The sequence below is a fragment of the Panthera uncia genome, chromosome F2 (genome assembly GCF_023721935.1).
Source record: "Panthera uncia isolate 11264 chromosome F2, Puncia_PCG_1.0, whole genome shotgun sequence".
Classification (NCBI taxonomy): Eukaryota; Metazoa; Chordata; class Mammalia; order Carnivora; family Felidae; genus Panthera; species Panthera uncia.
In genome coordinates this window covers 447183-465830 of record NC_064812.1, presented here as the reverse complement: position 1 = coordinate 465830, position 18648 = coordinate 447183, and the positions used below count along the sequence as shown (strand labels likewise).

At 60.0% G+C, this 18648-nt stretch overlaps 2 protein-coding genes across 4 annotated transcripts in view; one reads left to right on the top strand and one right to left on the bottom strand.

Annotated features, from left to right (window-relative positions):
* The window catches only part of ADCK5 (aarF domain containing kinase 5), a 17799-nt gene extending 10159 nt beyond the window's left edge, over nucleotides 1-7640 (top strand). The window contains exons 4-15 of one of the 3 annotated variants that reach the window (XM_049632743.1): nucleotides 5015-5090; nucleotides 5230-5430; nucleotides 5508-5648; nucleotides 5736-5849; nucleotides 5951-6082; nucleotides 6151-6234; nucleotides 6329-6410; nucleotides 6489-6567; nucleotides 6644-6735; nucleotides 6809-7061; nucleotides 7149-7256; nucleotides 7343-7640. In XM_049632743.1, coding sequence (XP_049488700.1) covers nucleotides 5015-5090; nucleotides 5230-5430; nucleotides 5508-5648; nucleotides 5736-5849; nucleotides 5951-6082; nucleotides 6151-6234; nucleotides 6329-6410; nucleotides 6489-6567; nucleotides 6644-6735; nucleotides 6809-7061; nucleotides 7149-7256; nucleotides 7343-7448 — 1468 coding nt within the window. In that variant the 3' untranslated portion in view covers nucleotides 7449-7640. Of the gene's footprint in view, nucleotides 1-5014; nucleotides 5091-5229; nucleotides 5431-5507; nucleotides 5649-5735; nucleotides 5850-5950; nucleotides 6083-6150; nucleotides 6235-6328; nucleotides 6411-6488; nucleotides 6568-6643; nucleotides 6736-6808; nucleotides 7062-7139; nucleotides 7257-7342 lie in introns of all 3 variants that reach the window. The other 2 variants (XM_049632742.1, XM_049632744.1) reach the window with 2 other exon arrangements.
* The window catches only part of CPSF1 (cleavage and polyadenylation specific factor 1), a 19206-nt gene continuing 8189 nt past the window's right edge, over nucleotides 7632-18648 (bottom strand). Inside the window, 37 exon segments of the mRNA XM_049632741.1 lie at nucleotides 7632-7744; nucleotides 7821-7959; nucleotides 8071-8200; nucleotides 8282-8437; nucleotides 8511-8558; nucleotides 8640-8706; nucleotides 8786-8962; nucleotides 9039-9191; nucleotides 9276-9417; nucleotides 9486-9570; nucleotides 9641-9731; nucleotides 9811-9927; nucleotides 10766-10870; nucleotides 10872-10919; nucleotides 10993-11136; nucleotides 11230-11319; nucleotides 11467-11673; nucleotides 11749-11923; nucleotides 12009-12145; nucleotides 12227-12405; nucleotides 12483-12624; nucleotides 12700-12810; nucleotides 13063-13152; nucleotides 13234-13314; nucleotides 13394-13468; nucleotides 13540-13634; nucleotides 13737-13788; nucleotides 13875-13997; nucleotides 14075-14162; nucleotides 14283-14376; nucleotides 14456-14566; nucleotides 14643-14782; nucleotides 14912-15058; nucleotides 15138-15289; nucleotides 15404-15484; nucleotides 15589-15731; nucleotides 15824-15851. Of these exon segments, the coding sequence (XP_049488698.1) occupies nucleotides 7697-7744; nucleotides 7821-7959; nucleotides 8071-8200; nucleotides 8282-8437; nucleotides 8511-8558; nucleotides 8640-8706; nucleotides 8786-8962; nucleotides 9039-9191; nucleotides 9276-9417; nucleotides 9486-9570; nucleotides 9641-9731; nucleotides 9811-9927; nucleotides 10766-10870; nucleotides 10872-10919; nucleotides 10993-11136; nucleotides 11230-11319; nucleotides 11467-11673; nucleotides 11749-11923; nucleotides 12009-12145; nucleotides 12227-12405; nucleotides 12483-12624; nucleotides 12700-12810; nucleotides 13063-13152; nucleotides 13234-13314; nucleotides 13394-13468; nucleotides 13540-13634; nucleotides 13737-13788; nucleotides 13875-13997; nucleotides 14075-14162; nucleotides 14283-14376; nucleotides 14456-14566; nucleotides 14643-14782; nucleotides 14912-15058; nucleotides 15138-15289; nucleotides 15404-15484; nucleotides 15589-15731; nucleotides 15824-15851 (4191 nt within the window). The 3' untranslated portion in view covers nucleotides 7632-7696.

Genomic DNA, 18648 nt, shown 5'->3' with positions numbered 1-18648 from the left:
ACCTTGGTCAAGGAGGCTGCAGGGTCGGGGTGTGGGGGTGGTCCTGCTCTGCCAGCTCTGAGCACCTGCAGCCTCTCCAACCTGGGTCATTTCTCAAGGGAAGGCTTAGGACTGCTGAGGCCTTCAGCACTTAGCCAGAAACTTCTCTGAGGTTTATGCTAATGGAGGCCATAGATGGCTGGATAGCTGAATGCTTGACCACTTCCTGCTGTGAGGACACAAACCCATCACTTCTTAGCTCACTGATGGCTGTCTCCCTAGGTGGTCAGGTTTGCTGGAGGGCAGCTTCTGGGCCGTGACTTCTCTGTCCTGCAGGGTTGCACAGTCTCCACAGCCCTCAGGTTGACGAGGGCAGGCCCGGAGTCTTGTCTCCTGTGAGCCTCCGCCACGTGGGACTGTGCAGGACTGTTGGGGACTGTCCCCATGCAGCCTGGTTCTGAAATGCACACTCAGCAGGTCTGGGCTTGTCTCACCTTCTGCCTCTCATGTGCTGTTATTTCCCAGCGTCAGGTGCCCCGTCAGCAGGCTTGGCATGCCTGCCTTCTCTGCTTCCTTCCTGAGAAAATGTAATTTTACAGGGGCGCGTGGGTGGCGCAGTCGGTTAAGCGTCCGACTTCGGCTCAGGTCATGATTTCACGATTCGTGAATTCGAGCCCCATGTTGGGCTCTGTGCTGACCGCTCAGAGCCTGGAGCCTTCTTCAGATTCTGTGTCTCCTTCTCTCTGCTCCTCCCCTGCTCGCGCTCTTTCTCTCTTTCTCAAAAAAAAAAAAAAAAAAAAAAAAAAAAAAAGTTAAACTTTTAAAAAGAAAATGTAATTTTACAGCTTGCTTTCTGGGGCCGAGCTGGGATTAGAGGGAGGGGAGCTGTCCTTGTCAGCTGTAAGCCCCAGCAGTTGCTAGGGGAGGCAGGCTGGGCACAGGGTGACCACAGGGCCTCTGGAGTAAGGGGCACTGTGTACTCAGGAGCCACGGACAGAGCACAGGCCAGGGGCAGGTCGGGACCGGCTCAGCACCAGGAGAGTCGGGGGCTTGTTCTCGCGCAGAGAGCAGAGATCAGAACATATCGTGCATGTGTGAGGACTCAAAGACGGGGATGGTGGAAAGTCCGCACCAAGGCCTTGGTTTCTTATCCCACCCCTTGCTTAATTTTAACTTTTCAGAAACTTTTGGGCTTTCCTTTTTTGGATACAATTTCAAATGTCCAGAAGAGTTGTGAGAATAATACAAAAGAACTTTTTTTTTTCCTTGAAACATCTGCAAATAAGTTGTCAGTGTGCTCCATTATCCCTGAAACCTTGAGTGTATTTCCTAAACAAGGACATTCTCCATAAGCACAGTCAGGAAGCTGATACGTTATAAGCCTCTAACCACCTTAGCTCGTTCACATGTATGGCAATAACCTTTTTAGCACAAGGATCCCATGCTAGGCCCATCTCTAATCTCCTGCAGTCTGGAACATTCCCCCTTGTCTCTTTGGCTCTTTTTTTTAATTTTTTTTTAATTTTTTTTTTTATTAAAAAAAATTTTTTTTTTCAACGTTTTTTTTTTATTTATTTTTGGGACAGAGAGAGACAGAGCATGAACGGGGGAGGGGCAGAGAGAGAGGGAGACACAGAATCGGAAACAGGCTCCAGGCTCCGAGCCATCAGCCCAGAGCCCGACGCGGGGCTCGAACTCACGGACCGCGAGATCGTGACCTGGCTGAAGTCGGACGCTTAACCGACTGCGCCACCCAGGCGCCCCGGCTCTTTTTTTTTAAAGTTGATTTATTTATTTTGAGACAGAGAGGCAGAGGGAGAGAGAGAATCCCAAGCAGGCTCCACACTGTTAGAGCCCCCCGATGTGGGGCTCAAACCCACACACCGCAAGATAATGACCTGAGCCAAAATGAAGAGTTGTATGCTTAACCGATTGAGCCAACCAGGCGCTCCTCTCCTTGGCTGTTATGGCTAAACTTGAGGTCAAGCATGGTCCCCCAGACCCCCATGTGTGCCTAGGGCTGTCCTCAGGGATCCCCATAGACAGTTTCGATAGTTCCTTAGGACAAATCGCAGAACTCAGGAAAGTTCTGGCCTCTGGATTATGTTGTTATCAAAGCAAAAAAGATACAAATTAGGATGAGCCCAAGGAAGAGATGGACAGAGTAAGGTCCAGGAGAGTCCCAAACTCAGAGCTCCCATGTCCTCAGTGACACGTTACACCCCCAGTCCTGCCCTGTTGTGTGACCGTGCATTTGGGTATTCCCTGAGCTTCGGCAAGCAGTTTCTAGTGGAGTTTCATTACATAGGAACAATTGAATCATTGGCCTCCTGATTGAACTCAGGGTCCAGTCTCCCTCCCCTCCCCAGCTGGGCTGATATCTTGGCTCAGAGCCCCCAAAATTCTAGTCACATGGTTGATCTTTCTAGAGATCTGAGCTCTTCGTTAGCATGAACCTTCCTGGCCCATCATGGATCAGACTCTCCTGTCACTCAGGAAATCCCACGGTTTTAGAGGCCCCCTGCCAGGAGCTTGGGGCAAAGGCCAGGCAGGCCCTTCCGAATAAAGCTAATTCTTCATTACACAGCGACCTTGACATATCTGGAGGCTTATAGGCCGGTAATGTACAACAGGGGTCAGCAAACTGTGGCCAAAAGTGGCTGCTGCGTGTTTTATAATCAAGCTCTCTTGGAACCGTAGTCACGTCTGTTGTGTACATGTTGCCTGCGGCTGCTTTCACTACAACAGCAGAGTGGAGACCGTGTGGCTCATAAAGCCCAAAATACTAACTCTGTAAAGAAAAGTTTTGCTGACCCCTTTTGTAGAAGGCCTCTCTGGTTGGGTTTGTCTGATGCGTGCTCACAGCTGGATTCAGTTGGTGCGTTTGGGCAGGAACAGCACGGAAATGACACCGTTCTGCACCTGTCAGGTGGCACGTGGTTTCAGTGCGTCCCAGGGAGCTTTGCTGTTTGGTTCCTGGTCTTTGCGTCATGTCGATGTCTGTTCCTGCCGCCCCTTGCCCACCGGCTCAGGGCTCCCGGGGCATCTCAGGTGAATTCATTCTTATGTGTTCGCCAGATGGTGTTTTTTTCTAATTCAGTCTTTCCACGTTTGTTAGTTGTCATTGTACTGTAAGAAAAAAATTTCTCTTTTCCCCATTTATTCGTGTCAGTCTGGACTCATGGATTTTTTATTCTGTGGGTCGCTCTCTGTTGACATCACTGTGGATTTTTTTGTTGCCTACTGTTCCGGGATTGGCTGGCGGGAGCCCCTTCAACCTGGCCTTTGCGATCCTTTTTTTTCTCCCCCCCCCCCAAGTTTTTATCTAAATTCCAATGAGCTAACATAGTGTACTATTTGTTTCGGGTGTAGGTCCTTCCTTCTATCTCCAACATTTTATAGTAAACACTTAAAACAGTGGAATTGGAAACACTATGCAGTGAACGTAGATTTTGCCATTAACATCTCAGCTTTTTATTTTCTTTTCTCCCATCAATTCCCACCTGAATCCTTTTGGCATGTTTCCATTTCTGGAGCATTTGGTTCCTCCTTTTGCACTGAGATACTCCAGGCTCATCTTGTTCTTTCCTAGGCCTGGAGTCAGCTTCTCTCCAAGGGAGTGGGAGAAGGGTCTTAAGGATGACATAGACGTTGGGTGTGTGTGCTCCCGGGCCCTCCCAGACCAGCGCTGGGGGCTGTTAGGGCACGTGAATGTGTGCACGCGCGCGTACTTAGGTGTGTTTGTTTCCTACCAAACCTTGCTTTCACACAGATACTTCTCCACAGGGACCTTTCTCATTCTCTCCCTTTCTAGATCTGTGACCCCCTTCTCCAACTGGGAGAATCCTGGTTTCCCTCGTCTTTAATTTAGTGGCTTATTCGATCAGTCACCTCGCGTGAAGCAGTTATCCAGCCCCCCCACCCCACCCCCGCCACCACCTTTGCAGACCTTGCATTGGCTTTTGGACTGAATTATTCAGGGAGGGAAGCCCTCTCCCCTGCCTTGTGTCTGTGGAGCTCAGAGAAATCCTGTGTTCTTGCTCACCCTGCCAACCATGCATTCCCTTCTTCACAGGCAATCCTGTTTGTTTCCTGTGTCGGGCTGGGGGTGAGTGGGGCAGAGCTGGTCTACGGGGGACAGTCTGGAAGGCACGGGGCGTGGGCTGAACTCAGACGCTGCTCTACGTGACTGCTGGGAGCAGCGTGTACTGCAGCAAGGAAGCAAACCTATCCGGGATCTAGCAGCCTATTCCTTCCCGCCTTTTAATTCCGACCCTTCTGTGGCGGAGGTGACCGAGAGGCAGGGAGGTAGAGGTTTGGCTTGACCAGTGGCCTCAGGTCCTCTCCACACCCCACTCAAAGGTCTGAGGGTCTGCGGTCTGTGACGCCAGAGGCCTGGACTCAGCCCTGGTTTTTTTCCCTCTCCAGACCCAGGGTCCCTGTCCATAGCCTGGAGGGCGGGGAGTGAGTACCCTCGCTGTCATAAGGAGGGGCCTGGGCCCCCAGGACAGCTCCGTGGAGCTGTCCGGGGACATGTGGAGAGTGCCTGGGGGGGGGGGGGGGGGGGCACTGGCAGAGCCCAGTCCGGGAAAGGAGGCTGAGTACAGAGGCAGGGCCAGCGGTACGGAGGGGCCTGGAGCCAGGTCACATCTGCACATAGGAGCTGGTGACAGCAGCCAGCTTGCCGGCCATCACTGCTGCACCAGTTCTTAGGTGCTGTGAAAGAATGAGAAAGAAGCCATGCCTGACTGGTAGGGCGCTAGCCGTGCCCAGACATCCTGGGTGCTCGCTGATGCGCGTTCAGGGACAGGGGTTGCACGGACGCGGGCTGCCCATTGTGCAGACCAGGAACGGAGACCGCCCTGCCGGCAATGCTGTCTGGGAGCAAGGAGGCTAGACCAGAGCCCGTCCTCTGCATCCTGGTCCGCCCTGTGATCCCCACAGCCCCTGCCACGTGCTCACTTTGGTCTGGTGGGCTAGTGGGGGGTCTGAGGCCCAGTGCCTGCCAAGGGCTGAGGACAGCCTGTGCCCACAGGTCTCTGAGGGTCGGCCTCCAGATCTCCCTGGACTACTGGTGGTGTGCAAACGTCGTCCTGCGAGGGGTGGAAGAGGTTTGTCCCTGTGTCCTGGCCACGGTGGGGGGAGGGCCAGGGGAAGGGGACAGGCCAGATGGAGGTAGGTGTTGGGGTGTTGGGGGCACTAAGGAGGCGCCTGCCTGCCCCCATCCCTTCCCTCCATGCCTGTGGTCAGAACAGCCCGGGGTACTTGGAGGTGATGTCTGCATGTCACCAGCGGGCGGCTGACGCGCTGGTGGCCGGGGCCATCAGCAACGGGGGCCTCTACGTGAAGCTGGGCCAGGGGCTGTGCTCCTTCAACCACCTGCTGCCCCCGGAGTATATCAGGACCCTGCGTGTGCTGGAGGACAGGGCCCTCACCCGCGGCTTCCGGGAGGTGAGCCCTACTCTTGGGCTGGGAGCTGGGGGCCTTGCAGCGGCCCCCACGCTGCTCCAAGAAGCCTCTCCTGCCAGGTGGATGAGCTATTCCTTGAAGACTTCCAGGCCCTACCCCACAAGCTCTTCCAGGAGTTTGACTACCAGCCGATCGCTGCCGCGAGCCTGGCCCAGGTGCACCGAGCCAAGCTGCACGACGGCACGGCCGTGGCTGTGAAGGTATGGGGTGGGGGGGGGCCGCTCCACAGCGGGCTCTGGGGCTGTGGCGGCGGCCCCGGGTCCTCCCTGCAGCCTTGCCTGACGCAGGTGCAGTACATCGATCTGCGGGACCGCTTTGACGGCGACATCCACACCCTGGAGCTCCTGCTCCAGCTCATCGAGTTCATGCACCCCGGCTTCGGCTTCAGCTGGGTCCTCCAGGTAACCGCTGCCCAGAGGCAGGCTGGAGCGGTGTCTGCACGTGTGTGCTGGGGGTGGGCTGGTCCCTGACCTGGACCCCCAGCTGCCCGTGTGGCCCCCAGGACCTGAAGGGCACCCTGGCCCAGGAGCTGGACTTCGAGAACGAGGGCCGAAACGCCGAGCGCTGTGCACAGGAGCTGCAGCACTTCCGCTATATCGTGGTCCCCCGCGTGTACTGGGACACGTCCAGCAAGGTGGGCTGGGCCCCCTCCTGGGTGGGAACGTACGGGCCTGCTGAGCTCAGCCACTTGCTCTCTCCCAGCGTGTGCTGACAGCGGAATTCTGTGAAGGCTGCAAGGTCAACGACGTGGAGGCCATCAAGACCATGGGGCTGGCAGTGAAGGACGTGAGTGCCGTGCGCGTTGGCGCGTGGGTGTGGGAGGGGTGCGTGGGCGCCCTGAGCACAGGGCCATGGTGGCGTAGTCCTGTTCTCTCTCCAGATAGCAGAGAAGCTCATTCAGACTTTTGCTGAGCAGATATTTTACACAGGCTTCATCCACTCTGACCCCCACCCTGGCAATGGTAGGAAGAGCCCCCACCCCGGGGTGAGGGTGGGGGGCCAGGGGTAGGGGGGCGAGAGCCAATGTGCTGTGTCCCTAGTTCTGGTGCGGAAAGGCCCAGATGGGAAGGCACAGCTGGTGCTGCTGGACCATGGGCTCTACCAGTTTCTGGATGAGAAGTAAGCAGGGAGCAAGGGGGGGGGAGAGGAGGGGCACTGGCCGGGGCGCTCTGGCCTTACTGCTGAGCTCCCCTAGGGACCGGGCAGCCCTGTGCCAGCTGTGGCGGGCCATCATCCTGAGGGACGACGCGGCAATGAAGACACACGCAGCCGCACTTGGGGTGCAAGGTGAGGCTGGGGCGTGCAGGCGTGTGGGCTCGCGGGGCACGCGGGCCTGGCTCACTGTCCCGCCCCCCCCCAGACTATATCCTCTTCTCCGAGGTGCTCATGCAGCGGCCCGTGCGCCTGGGGCAGCTGTGGCGCTCGCACCTGCTGAGCCGCGAGGAGGCAGCCTACATGCAGGCCATGGCGCGAGAGCACTTCGCGGACATCGTGCGGGTGCTCAAGGCCCTGCCGCGGTCCATGCTGCTCGTGCTGCGCAACATCAACACCGTGCGCGCCATCACCACCACCCTGGGCGCCCCTGTTGACCGCTACTTCCTCATGGCCAAGAGGTGGGCGCTGGCTGGTGATGCCCGGGGGGGGGGTGGGGGGTGGAATGACTGTGCCGGACTGACCGTGTCTCTGGGCAGCGCGGTCAGGGGCTGGAGCCGCCTGGCGGGTGTGGCGTACCAGAGCGTCTACGGTGCCAGCCTCCTGCGCCACGTCAAGGTCATCTGGGAGACATTCAAATTTGAAGTGGCCCTAAGGTGAGGGGGTGGGAGGGGGCAGGCTGGGGCAGGCCGCCAATACCTGCTCCCCACCAACCTGTGACCCCTCTGCCCTCCCACCCCAGGGTGGAGACCCTGTCGATGCGGCTCACTGCCCTCCTGGTTCGGCTGTTGTTCCAGCTGGGCCTCCTGCCGGAGACCCAGGAGCTCTCCCAGTACCTGGAGACCTAGGGAGCCCCAGGGACAGCAGACCTCAGAGCTCACCCAGCGTCCAAGCAACAGATCAGGGCTGAAGGTGCACGTGCCCCAAGACCGGGGGCGCCGAGGCAGCGGCGGCCTGGAGCGGGTGTGGGGGACAACACGGGGCTGTGGCCGCAGCCCAGCCGGGAGACCCTGTAATGACCACAGACTCTCTTCAAATCACTCTTTTTCCTCGTGTTTTGTACAAAAAGGGGTGGGGGTGGGGCACGGGGGTGGGTCTAGAAGTGGGCGGTGACGCGGTCCGTCTCCAGCAGGTCCTCCAGGATCTGCAGAGAGAGAGGGGCTGGTGAGGGGGTAGGGGGCAGTGGGGAGGGCGGGGCGGGCCAGACGGGGCGGGCTTACGATGTCGGGGGTGGTGCCGATCTTCTTGGCCAGCTCGCCGCGCTCCATGGTGCTCAGGTACAGGTAGCGGTTGAGCAGCTCCCCGTCCAGGACGTTGCGCACCGCGTTCTGCAGGATGCGCCGGTCCACATGCAGCATCCTGGGGAGGCAGGCAGGCAGGCAGCAGGGCAGCAGGGCAGCAGGGCAGCAGGGCAGCAGGACGTGGGGTGGGGGGGAAGGGGGGGGGGGGGAGGGAGCGGGGCAAACTCACCGGAAGGCCCTGGGGTTGAGGCCGGCGTGGTGGGGCAGCATGGTGGTCAGCGCGTTCTGAAGCATTAGCAGCCGCCGGTAGGTCTTCTCCTGCATGGGCAGGAGCAGCCCAATGCCGCCGTCCAGCGTGGCTGCGGGAGGCACGGCGTGAGCCGGGCTGACCGTCCCCTGCCCCGCACCACACACCTGCCCCCATCTGACCCGGGACTCACCGAACCACGTGATGTGCTTGTTCTCCCACACGACTGACTTCTTGCTCGGTCCCTCGGCAGCCCCCCGGCATGGGGTCCTCCAGAACGTGTTCACGTGGGCGCCCACGTGGAAGTCCGCCCGGCGGAGCAGGCGCATGCCCCCAAAGCTCTCTTTGGCTAAGCCAGAGGGAGCTCAGGTCACTGCCCGCCCAACCCCCGGCCCCGCAAAAGGGGAAGAGGGAACACTCACCTTCTGGCAGGTACATGTACACCATGAGGTTGCGGTCACGGTCAGACACTGGGGAGCAGAGCGCCCAGGGTCAGCCCGGCCACACCCAAAGCCTGAAAGACCCCAAAGCCCCCCGGGCCCTGTGCTCACCCAGGAAGCCCAGTTGGGCGTTGTCCACCATGAAGTCCACACTGTACACCTCCAGGGGCTTGGCGTCCTGAGGACGGGGAGGAGGGGTGTCAAGGTCGGCCTGAGGCCAGCACCCACCCAGCACTGTGCGCAGGCCCCACGGGTACCCGGGACACAAGGCTCAGTGTCTTGCTCTCCTCCTGGTAGCGCAGCAGCGAGATGCTCTTCATGACGTCGGCGGCCAGGATGAAGTTCTTGACGCTGATCATCTGGTGGATGTAGAGCTGGGTGTCGATGAAGGCCATGCCGGTCAGCTCGCTGGCCCGCAGGCTCCACAGGAAGATCTAGGGGGACAGAAGGAGTAGGCAGCGAGTGGCGGGCAGCAGGCAGGACTCGGGAGGGCAGTGGCAGAGGGCACACCTTCTGGCCGATGGCAGACACTAGGTGGCCGTTGCAGTGGCAGAGGGCAGTTACTGGCCCTTTCTGCTCCTTCTCATACAGGACTTTGAACTTGTTCTTGGTCAGGGGCTGGCCAGGCTCAGGCACCACCTCGATCACATCCATGATCAGGATCTGCCGGGGAAGGAGGGTGGGTGAGGCACAGGGTCGGCGCTGGGGCTGCCGGGCGCGGCCCGCCCCCTCCTGCTAGCCCCTTACCCGCCCTCGGCACGTGACTTCCTCCCCCTGCATGAGGCAGGTCCCAGCAGCCACGTAGCCCTTGAGGCCGGACACGGTCTCCTCACTGCGCAGCGACACCGTCTTCATGCAGGTCACGTGCTCCCACTCCTCCAGCTCGATCCTGCACACGACAGGGTCAGGATGCAGCCTACGGGCTGGCCCCAGGTCCCCAGCCAGACCCGGCCCCACCTGGCATTAGGGATGGCCTCCCAGCTGACTGGGGAGATGAGCTGGATGGAGAAGGCCTCCTGCTGCGGGTGGATGTACCGGTCGTCTGCAAGGACAAAAGGCGACGGTCAGGGTTGGCAGCCCGAACAGCAAGCCCCCCTCTGGGCGTCTCGCACCTCTCTCGATAGTCTCAAACTCCTTCTCTTCGCCGGTCATGCGTGGGATGCGGGTGCACGGCATGTTGGTGCTGGTGGCAACAGCATACACCTGGGAGAGTGGAGGGTGTCACGGGCAGGCCGGAGGCAAGACCCAGAGGGTCTCTGGCCTCGAGGGGACGGGGTCAGACCTTGGACTCCACGTGGTAAGCCACATAGTGGGCTGTGCAGCGCAGTGGGATCTTCCTGACAGGCCACGGGGCGTCGTATGACAAGTAGGCAGGCAGGACACTGATCCTCAGCTCACCCTGGGAGGCGGGGTACAAGGGTCAGGGAGGCCAGGCACCCGCCAAAGGCAGGCCAGGCAATCCCGGGCTTCTGAGGGCTCCGTGCGGACAGCCCTCCGCTCTACCGGCACAGGTGTGCAAGGGGCTGAGACCAGCTGTCCTGTGCTTCACCAGCTTGCTGTCCCCTCTCCCAGGCTCACCCAGGACTGGGATGCTGGCCACAGACTTGTCTGGGCCAGGGCAAGGGAGGACCAGGCTCACAGGAAGCTAGAGGCTGCAAGCAAAAGCTTACCGGTACACTGACCACACCAGAGTCCGCACAGACGGGCAAGGGAGCCCCTGCCAGGGCCACCCTTCACCCATGGTCCCAAGCGTGTCAGCATCTACAAAGCCCTGGCCGTGCTATCATCGCTGTTTTCTCGGTCACCTGGGGTCACCTCTATCAATGTACTGGCATCATGGAGGAGGAAATGGGAGGCTCGGAGAGAGTGGGCGTCTTGCCCAGAGTCACACAGCTCCTGAAGGGCAGGGCTGGGGTCTGAGCCACAAAGCAGTGACTAGACCTTGGCCCCGCAAACGGGTGCCCTTGTGGGCTACGGTCTCCACTGCCGCCTGCCCTGTCCTCCAAGCTTTCCCAGCGTTAAGCCCCAGGTTGCACCTCTTTGACCCTGGCCCTGTCCACTGTCTAGACAGCTCCCTGACCCTCCAGATGAAACCCAGGATCCTGCCCTGTGCCGAGCCGTTGAGGGCCTCGTTTCGGGGGCCCCCGCACCTCTTCCTGACCCAGGCATCACCGGTGAGCGTCAGGTGGAAGTGAGGAGGGCCACGTGAAGCAGCCTCGGTCCTGGGGTCTCCCTACCTGTCTGTTGAAGTACAGGAATCCACGGGGGCAGTTGACGTTGTGGAATGGGGCAAAGGAGTCAATGGGACCATCGATGCCCATGGGGTGCAGCCGCAGGGCCCCCCCGGCCAGTCACCAGGAGCCAGTGAGGTGAGGGGCCACAGATGAACACCTGAAGGCAGGTACTATGAGAGGAAGCCCCATCGGCGCCCCCCCGAGGGCCCCCCACAAAGCCACCTGCCTACCCCGGAGTAGCCATAAATGTCCTCGAAGTATCGGAACCGTGCCACACGGCCACGGGCCCCAGCCCCCTCCTCAGCGCTGCCGCCTTCCGCTTTCTTCTTGGACGGCTTTGGCTTCTTCTCGCGGAAGTTGATGTTGTGAGGGACCTGGGGGTGGAGGTGTGTGCACCATGAGGGCCGGGTCTTGCCCCCGACACGTTCCACATCCACCCCGCACCCAGCACAACCTGGTCACTGCACCTTCTTGAAACGGACTTTGAGGTTTCCCTGGCCGAGCTGGGAGTCATGGGGGAAGGCCTCGTAGATGAGTAGCTCCTGGTCCACGTGCACCTGTGCGGCAGTGAGGGGTCACCAGGGGAGAGGAAAGGCGCACTGTGGGGTCACCACAGGAAAGGGGGGGCGCCTTGCAGGGTCACAGGGGGAGGGGCAGGGGGGCAGTGCAGAGCCACCATGAGGGGACAGAGGGCCCATACTCACCAGGAGGTAGGGCCTGCTCTGGCGGCTCCCCAGCGCCACCAACAGCACCTCCTTGACAAGGGGCAGCTCCCCCTGGCGCGTGGCCTCCTCCTTCCGGGCCTCACCCTGTGTGGTGGGCTGACCAAAGGAGCTGTCCACCAGGACCCGCTGCCCCACGGGAAAGTTCTTCACCAGGAACACCAGCCGCCAGTCAGGGAGCTGGTAGATCTGTGTGGGGAGTGGGATTAGCAGCCGCAGGGAGCAGGGGACAGGGAGCTGCGTGGGGTGCAGGGCATCACACACCTCCAAGGTTCCGTTTTCCCGCACCAGTAGGCACCAGTGAGTGGGCTCGGCCCGGAACGGGGTAGGGTCCCGGTCAGCAGGGGGCTGGCTGCTCCTTCGGGCCTCCTCCTTGCTGGGGCTGAAGAGGGAGCCCGAGTCCCCGTACAGCATCTCCTCCTCGTCGTCCACCGTGGGGCTGGAGGCCGGGGCCGGAGGACAGGTCACGCGTGGCCTGCCGCAGGGGACCTGGCCCCAGCCCGTGCCCCGGCCACCCAGAATACCTGGTTTCGGAGCCCTGGCCCTCCGCCTCCGAGCTACTGCGGCCCCCCAGGTCATCACGGGTCCCGCCCAGGCGGCTCTCAGTGGTGAACATGCCACTGACGTCACGGTACACGCAGAGCGTGATCACCTTGGACTGCTGCAGGGAGAGGGGCCGGGCTCAGCTCCGGGGGAAGGGGAGTCAGCAGGCTGTGGGTGTGGCGAGGGGAGGGTGGCTCACATGGTGCAGCGGGGGCTTGTGCAGCGCCAAGCGGTGGTGACGACCCCCATATGAGTCGCTCTTGAGCAGGAACATGGTGACGTGGCCCTCGGCACTCATGATGACCACGTAAGGGTCAGCCACGGCACACTGCACAATGGGGGAGCCCAAGTCCACGGGGATGAAGTGCAGCTGGTTCACTGTGGGCACAGGACGGTCAGCACCGGGTGGTCAGCACCGCCCACCCTTGCCCACCTGCCCACCCGCCCGAGCCCACCTCCTTCCAACAGGCGGATGCCGAGCGGCGACACCTGCACGATGTAGCGATTGTCCCCAATGTTGCCAGCAAAGACCGTGGGGCCCTGCGTAGCAAAGCCACTAGTGTCCAGCTCCATGATCTCCTGCCCTGTCTGCAGGATCTGCAGGTGATGGGAGAGTGAGGCGCACGCTCACCGTGGGACCCCGCCCCAGGCTGCGGGACCCCCACCCCTTACCATGGTGGAGTCTTCCCGGCTCAGGATAAGGAACCCGTGTCTTCGTCCGTCGTCTTCCGCCTCAAGAGTGCTGGGCTCCTGCTCTGCGCCCTCCCCCTTAGAGGTCTCCTCCTGCGACAGCAGAAGGAGAGCGGGAATCACACCACCCAACCAGGAGTGCCTGGGAAGAGGGTGGGGGGAGGGCAGACCCCCAGCCAAACCAGAGCAAGTGTGCACCCGGGGCTGCCTAAAATGTCACGGCCAGCCCTGTCCTGGGCCCCACTGCCTCCAAGCCACCCGCACGCTCAGGCTGAGTCCATGTGGAGGCAGCAACGGGTCACCTGCCCCACTCAGGGCCTCCTCACCAGCCCAGGATACACCTACTTGCTCCTTGCGCACAGGGGCGATGACTGTCCACATGTCATAGCAGCCAGGAAGCTCAAACGTTGTCACCACCTGGGGCCGGATGCTCTTCTAGAAGGACGAGGGGGGGGGGGGGGGGTGTCAGTCACCCAGGTCCCGCCAGGAGGCACCACACCGCCTGCCCCCACATACCTGTAGGACCGACAGGGCCCCATTCTTCCCATAGCCGGAGCACACCACGATCTCCAAGTCTGGCTCGGGGCTGTTCTGGAACTGCACAGCAGCTCAGAGTGAGGACAGGGCCCCACTACTGCGTGAGCCCCTTGCCCCCCATCTCTTCACCCAAAAGCACCTCTTCAGAGAGGAAAGCAGGCTCGCCCATGGCAGCGTTGGCACAGGGTCCGATGTTGAGGATGCTGTCACATACCTGCAGACACAGCAGTGCTCAGGCAGGCAGGTCGGCTGGCGTGGGAGGCCCCTCCCTGTGCCCAACCTCACCTCAAAAGAGTAAGTGGCCAGCTGTGTGCCCGACTGGGCCTCGCTGCCGTATACTTCAATCTCATCCACCTCGTCCTGAGGCACCGACTTGCCCCCTGCAGCAGACAAGAGACCCCGTCGGGCCAGGAGGCCCGGTTGCCTGGCCGCCGGGCCTAACCCCACCAGCCCCTGCCTGTCCCGTGCAGGCCTGTCCTCACCTGACCAGCCCACCGTGGAGTCCACTCGCTTCTTCTTCGAGGGAGGCTCTTCCTGCGAGGCAGGAGGGGACAGTGAGCAGCCCTCTGAGGCTGGCCCTGCACAAGAGGCCAGCGTCCTGACAGGCCCCGGGCACCCACCTTGTCAGCAGCCTCTCGGACGGCGCTGGCCGGAGGTTCCTGTAGCTTCTCTGTGTACTTGAGGAGGAGCGAGTTGCCCAGGCGAGAGCCGAGGAACAGGTACCCAGGCTCCATGGTGACCATCTGAAGACCAGTGGGCGGTCAGGGTGAAATCAGGCCCAGACCCAGGGCCACCTCCCACCCACCCAGTCCCAACTCACGCTGGTGGTAAGGACACTGGCGGCCGCCTTGTCGAAGTGAAAGGCGCGGACACTGCGCATGCCGTCCGTGATGAGGGTCAGCACGTAACTGCCAGGACGGGGAGCACTGAGCTGGGGGCAGGGCTCAGAGGGGGGGCACGGGGCTCACCGAAGGGAGGGTGGGGGCAGGGCGGAGGGCACGGGGCTCACCGAAGGGAGGGAGACTCACATCTCACCGCCCTTGAGGGAGATGACCATCTTGTCGTAGGAAATGAAGGCTGCCTGGGCACAGTCGAGGGTGATCCGCACGCCCTCCTGGGTGCCTGTGCAGGGTGCGGTTAGACAGATTCCGCAGCCCTCCTGCCATCCCTGCCCTGCGGTCCTGCCCAAGCCCACACTCACGGAGGGGAAAGGCGGTGGTGCCGGTGGTGAGGCCGTTGAGAGCCACGCCGTACGGGGGGACGCTCTGGTTCAGGTACAGCAACGAGTTGACAGCAAAGACCACCACCCCACCTGGAAATGGACATGCTGGTGGGCGGGGCTCAGCGCCCTCCCCCCACCCCCCACCCCCAGCCCCATAGGGGCTCACCGATGGGCTTGGGCACGGCGAGGGCCTGCGTGCAGTCGAAAGGGAGGCTGGTGAGAGACCAGATGACAGGGTGGACCTTCTGCGTGATGTTCAGTGAAATGGCCACAATGGAGCACGTGTCCTGCCGCACAGCCACCCGCCTGGGGACAAAGAAGTACGTCAGCCAGGGGGCCAGTCACAGCACGCCAAGGGCGGGGTGGCCCAGTCCCGGTCCCAAATGAGACCCACCCCAGGCCTTGGCGGCTGCAGCCACAGCAGAGGGGCCTCACCCAGGCCAGGTCTGGTTGGGCTCGAACAGGATGAGCAGGGTGGGCTCGTAATAGCCGTGCAGGAACTGCAGGTCTACGATGTTGAGCAGCTTCTCGTCCAAGCCGCGCACGTCGATGATGTAGCTGGGCAGGAAGCTGGACCTCTGCCTGGGGGCGACAGGCTTTAGTGGGCGGAGGAAGGAGAGAGCTCCGGTTGGACAAGCCCCTCCCCTGTCCCGGTACTCACCCCTCCCCCATGAGCCCCTCGTGCTCCTCGGCCAGGCTCTCCCTGCGGAAGGGCAGGACCACCAGGCGTGTGCCGTAGATGAGCATGGCCGCGCAGCGTCCGTCGGGGTCCACCCGCACCCGCGGCGTATGCACATTCTGCACGAACCCATCCTGGGGGCAGAGGGCACCGTTAGGCCAGCCTGGGGATAGGAGGGGAGCAGGGGGCAACGGGCTGGGGCGGGAGGGAGGGGGGCAGGGAGGGCTGGGGGCATGGCCTGGACCTACCCGTAGCTCAGGCTCCTCAAAGTAGTGTAGAGACAGGGTCTTCAGGTCATGGGTGCCTGGGTCATACTCCACCACCGACAGCTGGAGGGCAGGTCAGAGCTATGGCCCCAGACTCCCCTCCCCCCAATCCCCCCTCCCCCCACAGGCCTCCCACACCCACTCCCACCTCCAAGGCCATCACCTACCTTGGCATCCTTAAAGCTCAGGAGCAGGGCATCCCGCTTGGCACCCGCCAGCTGCACGCTGGCCATAGACATGACGTTGCCGAAGAAGGAGAAGGAAGCCACCAGCTCCAGCTTTTCCCGGTGCTCCCGGTGGGCCTTTCCCTCTGGGGGAGAGGCCGGTGGGTACAGCTCTGGGCCCGCACCCCAGCCCCCACGGCCCCAGGTCTGGGGCCAGGGCAGCCTCCCCCACACTCACCTGTGCTCCTGTCATTCTTGGTTGGCACCTGGGAGAGGGAAGAGGAGGGTGGGCAGTGAAACCACACTGCTGCAGCCAGACATCTGCGAGTCCTACCTCATGGTGGGACCAGGAGGGGAGACAACGCAGGGCCAGCCCTGCCCAAACCCTCACTGCAGTGGGGACCATGCTTCCAGACCCTTCTAGAGACAGCCGTGCACACCCCTACCCAATGTGCACAAACTCGTGCTCATAGCCTGAGTCCCCAACTTGGCTTCCCAACAGCCCGCTCACTCCGATGCCAGCAGTGCTCAGGGTCAGAGGCTGGATGGCAGCTCTCTCCGTGCACCCTCAAACCTGCCTGGCCGTGCCCCCCCACAAACTCACCCCTGGGCCCAGCCACAGCACGGGCATCACTCTACAAGACAGGCGTCTAGCTTGACCCGAGCGCTGCCACCAGCTGCCGACCACAAGCGACCGCTCCTGGCTCCCCTGACACGTAGGGTGCCCACTGAGCCTGCGCCGGGCATGCTGCCGCAGAGGGCCGTGGCCTCGCCCGATCCCACAGCTGGCCAGGGCCTCCCCAGGGTGGGAGAGGGCGTCCGGACTGCGCTATCCAGACTGCAGAGCGTCCGTAACCTCGGGTAATGAAACCGCGGCAAGTGCAGCCATCCTCTGTGCCACACAGAGGGCCTGGCGGTACCGCCACGCAGGGGCACGTTTTTCTTTTACAGAAAAACAAGGGCTCCGAGCTTCGGTACGTTTTCGTGTCCATAAGAGACTGTTCTCTGTTAGTGGTAACAACACACTGACACACACACTTGTAAATCGTCACTTCAAAGCAAAGTAGAAATTTTAATAACAAGAAACAAGATCGTTTTTAATGACATACTTGTGCTACTGGACAACGTCCTGAAAATAGCTGCTTGAGAAAAGCCAAATAATTAACTCATTTCAGAAAAGGCATTTTAGGGGGTGCCTGGCTGGCTCAGTCAGGAGAGCACGTGACTCTTGATCTCAGGGTCATGAGTTCAAGCCCCACGCTAGGCATGGAGCCTTCTTAAAGAAAAGAGGGGCTCTTGGGTGGCTCAGTCAGTTAAGTGTCTGACTTTGGCTCAGGTCATGATCTCGCAGTCTGTGAGTTCGAGCCCCGTGTCGGGCTCTGTGCTGACAGCTCGGAGCCTGGAGCCTGCTCCGGATTCTGTGTCTCCCTCTCTCTCTCTGCTCCTCCCCCACCTCTTCTCTCCCTCTCTCTTTCTCTCTCTCTCTGTCTCCCAAAAATAAATAAACATTGGGGCGCCTGAGTGGCTCAGTCGGTTGAGCGTCCGACTTCGGTTCAGGTCATGATCTCGCAGTTCATGAGTTCAAGTCCTGCTTTGGGCTCTGTGCTGACAGCTCAGAGCCTGGAGCCTGCTTCTGATTCTGAATCTCCCCCTCTCTCTGCCCCTCCCCAACTCATACTCTGCCTCTCTCTCAAAAATAAATAAACATCAAAATTAAAGGGGCGCCTGGGTGGCTCAGTCGGTTAAGCATCCGACTTCGGCTCAGGTCATGATCTCGCGGTCCATGAATTTGAGCCCCGCGTTGGACTCTGTGCTGACCGCTCAGAGCCTGGAGCCTGTTTCAGATTCTGTGTCTCCCTCTCTCTCTGACCTTCCCCCCTTCATGCTCTGTCTCTGTCTTAAAAATACATAAAAAAAAATTAATTAAAAAAAATTTTTTTTTTAATTCTTAGTAAGCCAAGAATGCAACTTCCTCAACCAAACAAGGGACATCTACAACAACCCTTCAACAAGGTCCCACTGGAGTGAAGTGTCCCAGTCACCTCTGTGACCAGGACCAGCCGGGACACCCACACTCCCCTTGCCGGGGGTTAGGTCAACACATACAGACCAACTGTAGTCCCACCCACAAGCAAAATGCAGAGTGAAAATCTTGAAGAACTTCAAGAGACATATGGACCTAGTCAAAAGCTCTAACATACCACTGGCATCGATGGAGGAAGGGGAAGGGCAGAATCAATAAATGAAGGTGTTGACCAATCGTTTTCCAGAACTGATGAAAAGCATCAATCTACAGACTCAAGAAGAGCACCAAACCCCAAAACAAGATAAATATAAAGAAAACCAGGGGTGCCCGGGTGGCTCAGTCGGTTAAGCGTCCAACTCTTGATTTCAGCTCAGGTCATGATCTCTCGATTTCTGAGTTCAAGCCCCATGTCGGGCTCTGCACTGACAGTGCGGAGCCTGCTTGGGATTCTCTTTCCCTGTCTCTCTGCCCCTCCCCTGCTCATGCTCTCGCTGTCTCTCAAAATAAATAAATAAGCTTGAGTAAAAAGATAATAACAACGACAACAATAATAATAACGAAGCCACAACCAGAAAGGAAGGACAATGGGTGAGACGGGATATGCAGGAGAACAGGCAAGTCCAGAAAACAAGCCACTTCTCATCCTGGCCCCCTCCCTGGACAGAGCCCCCTGACCTAGACTTCAGCCTTATGTTTACAAATGCCCTGCCACAGGAGTAAGCCATTTCTTTCTTGTTGAAAAAAGAGAAAGAAAACAAAACTACAACCAGGTGCATCACAATCAAAAGACAAAACCAAGGGGGCGCCTGGGTGGCTTGGTCGGTTAAGTGTCCGACTTCAGCTCAGGTCATGATCTCACGGTCCGTGAGTTCGAGCCCCTCGTTGGGCTCTGTGCTGACAGCTCAGAGCCTGGAGCCTGTTTTGGATTCTGTGTCTCCCTCTCTCTCTGCCCCTCCCCTGTTCATGCTCTGTCTCCCTCTGTCTCAAAAATAAATAAACGTTAAAAAAAAAAATTAAAAAAAAAAAAAAAAAAAAAA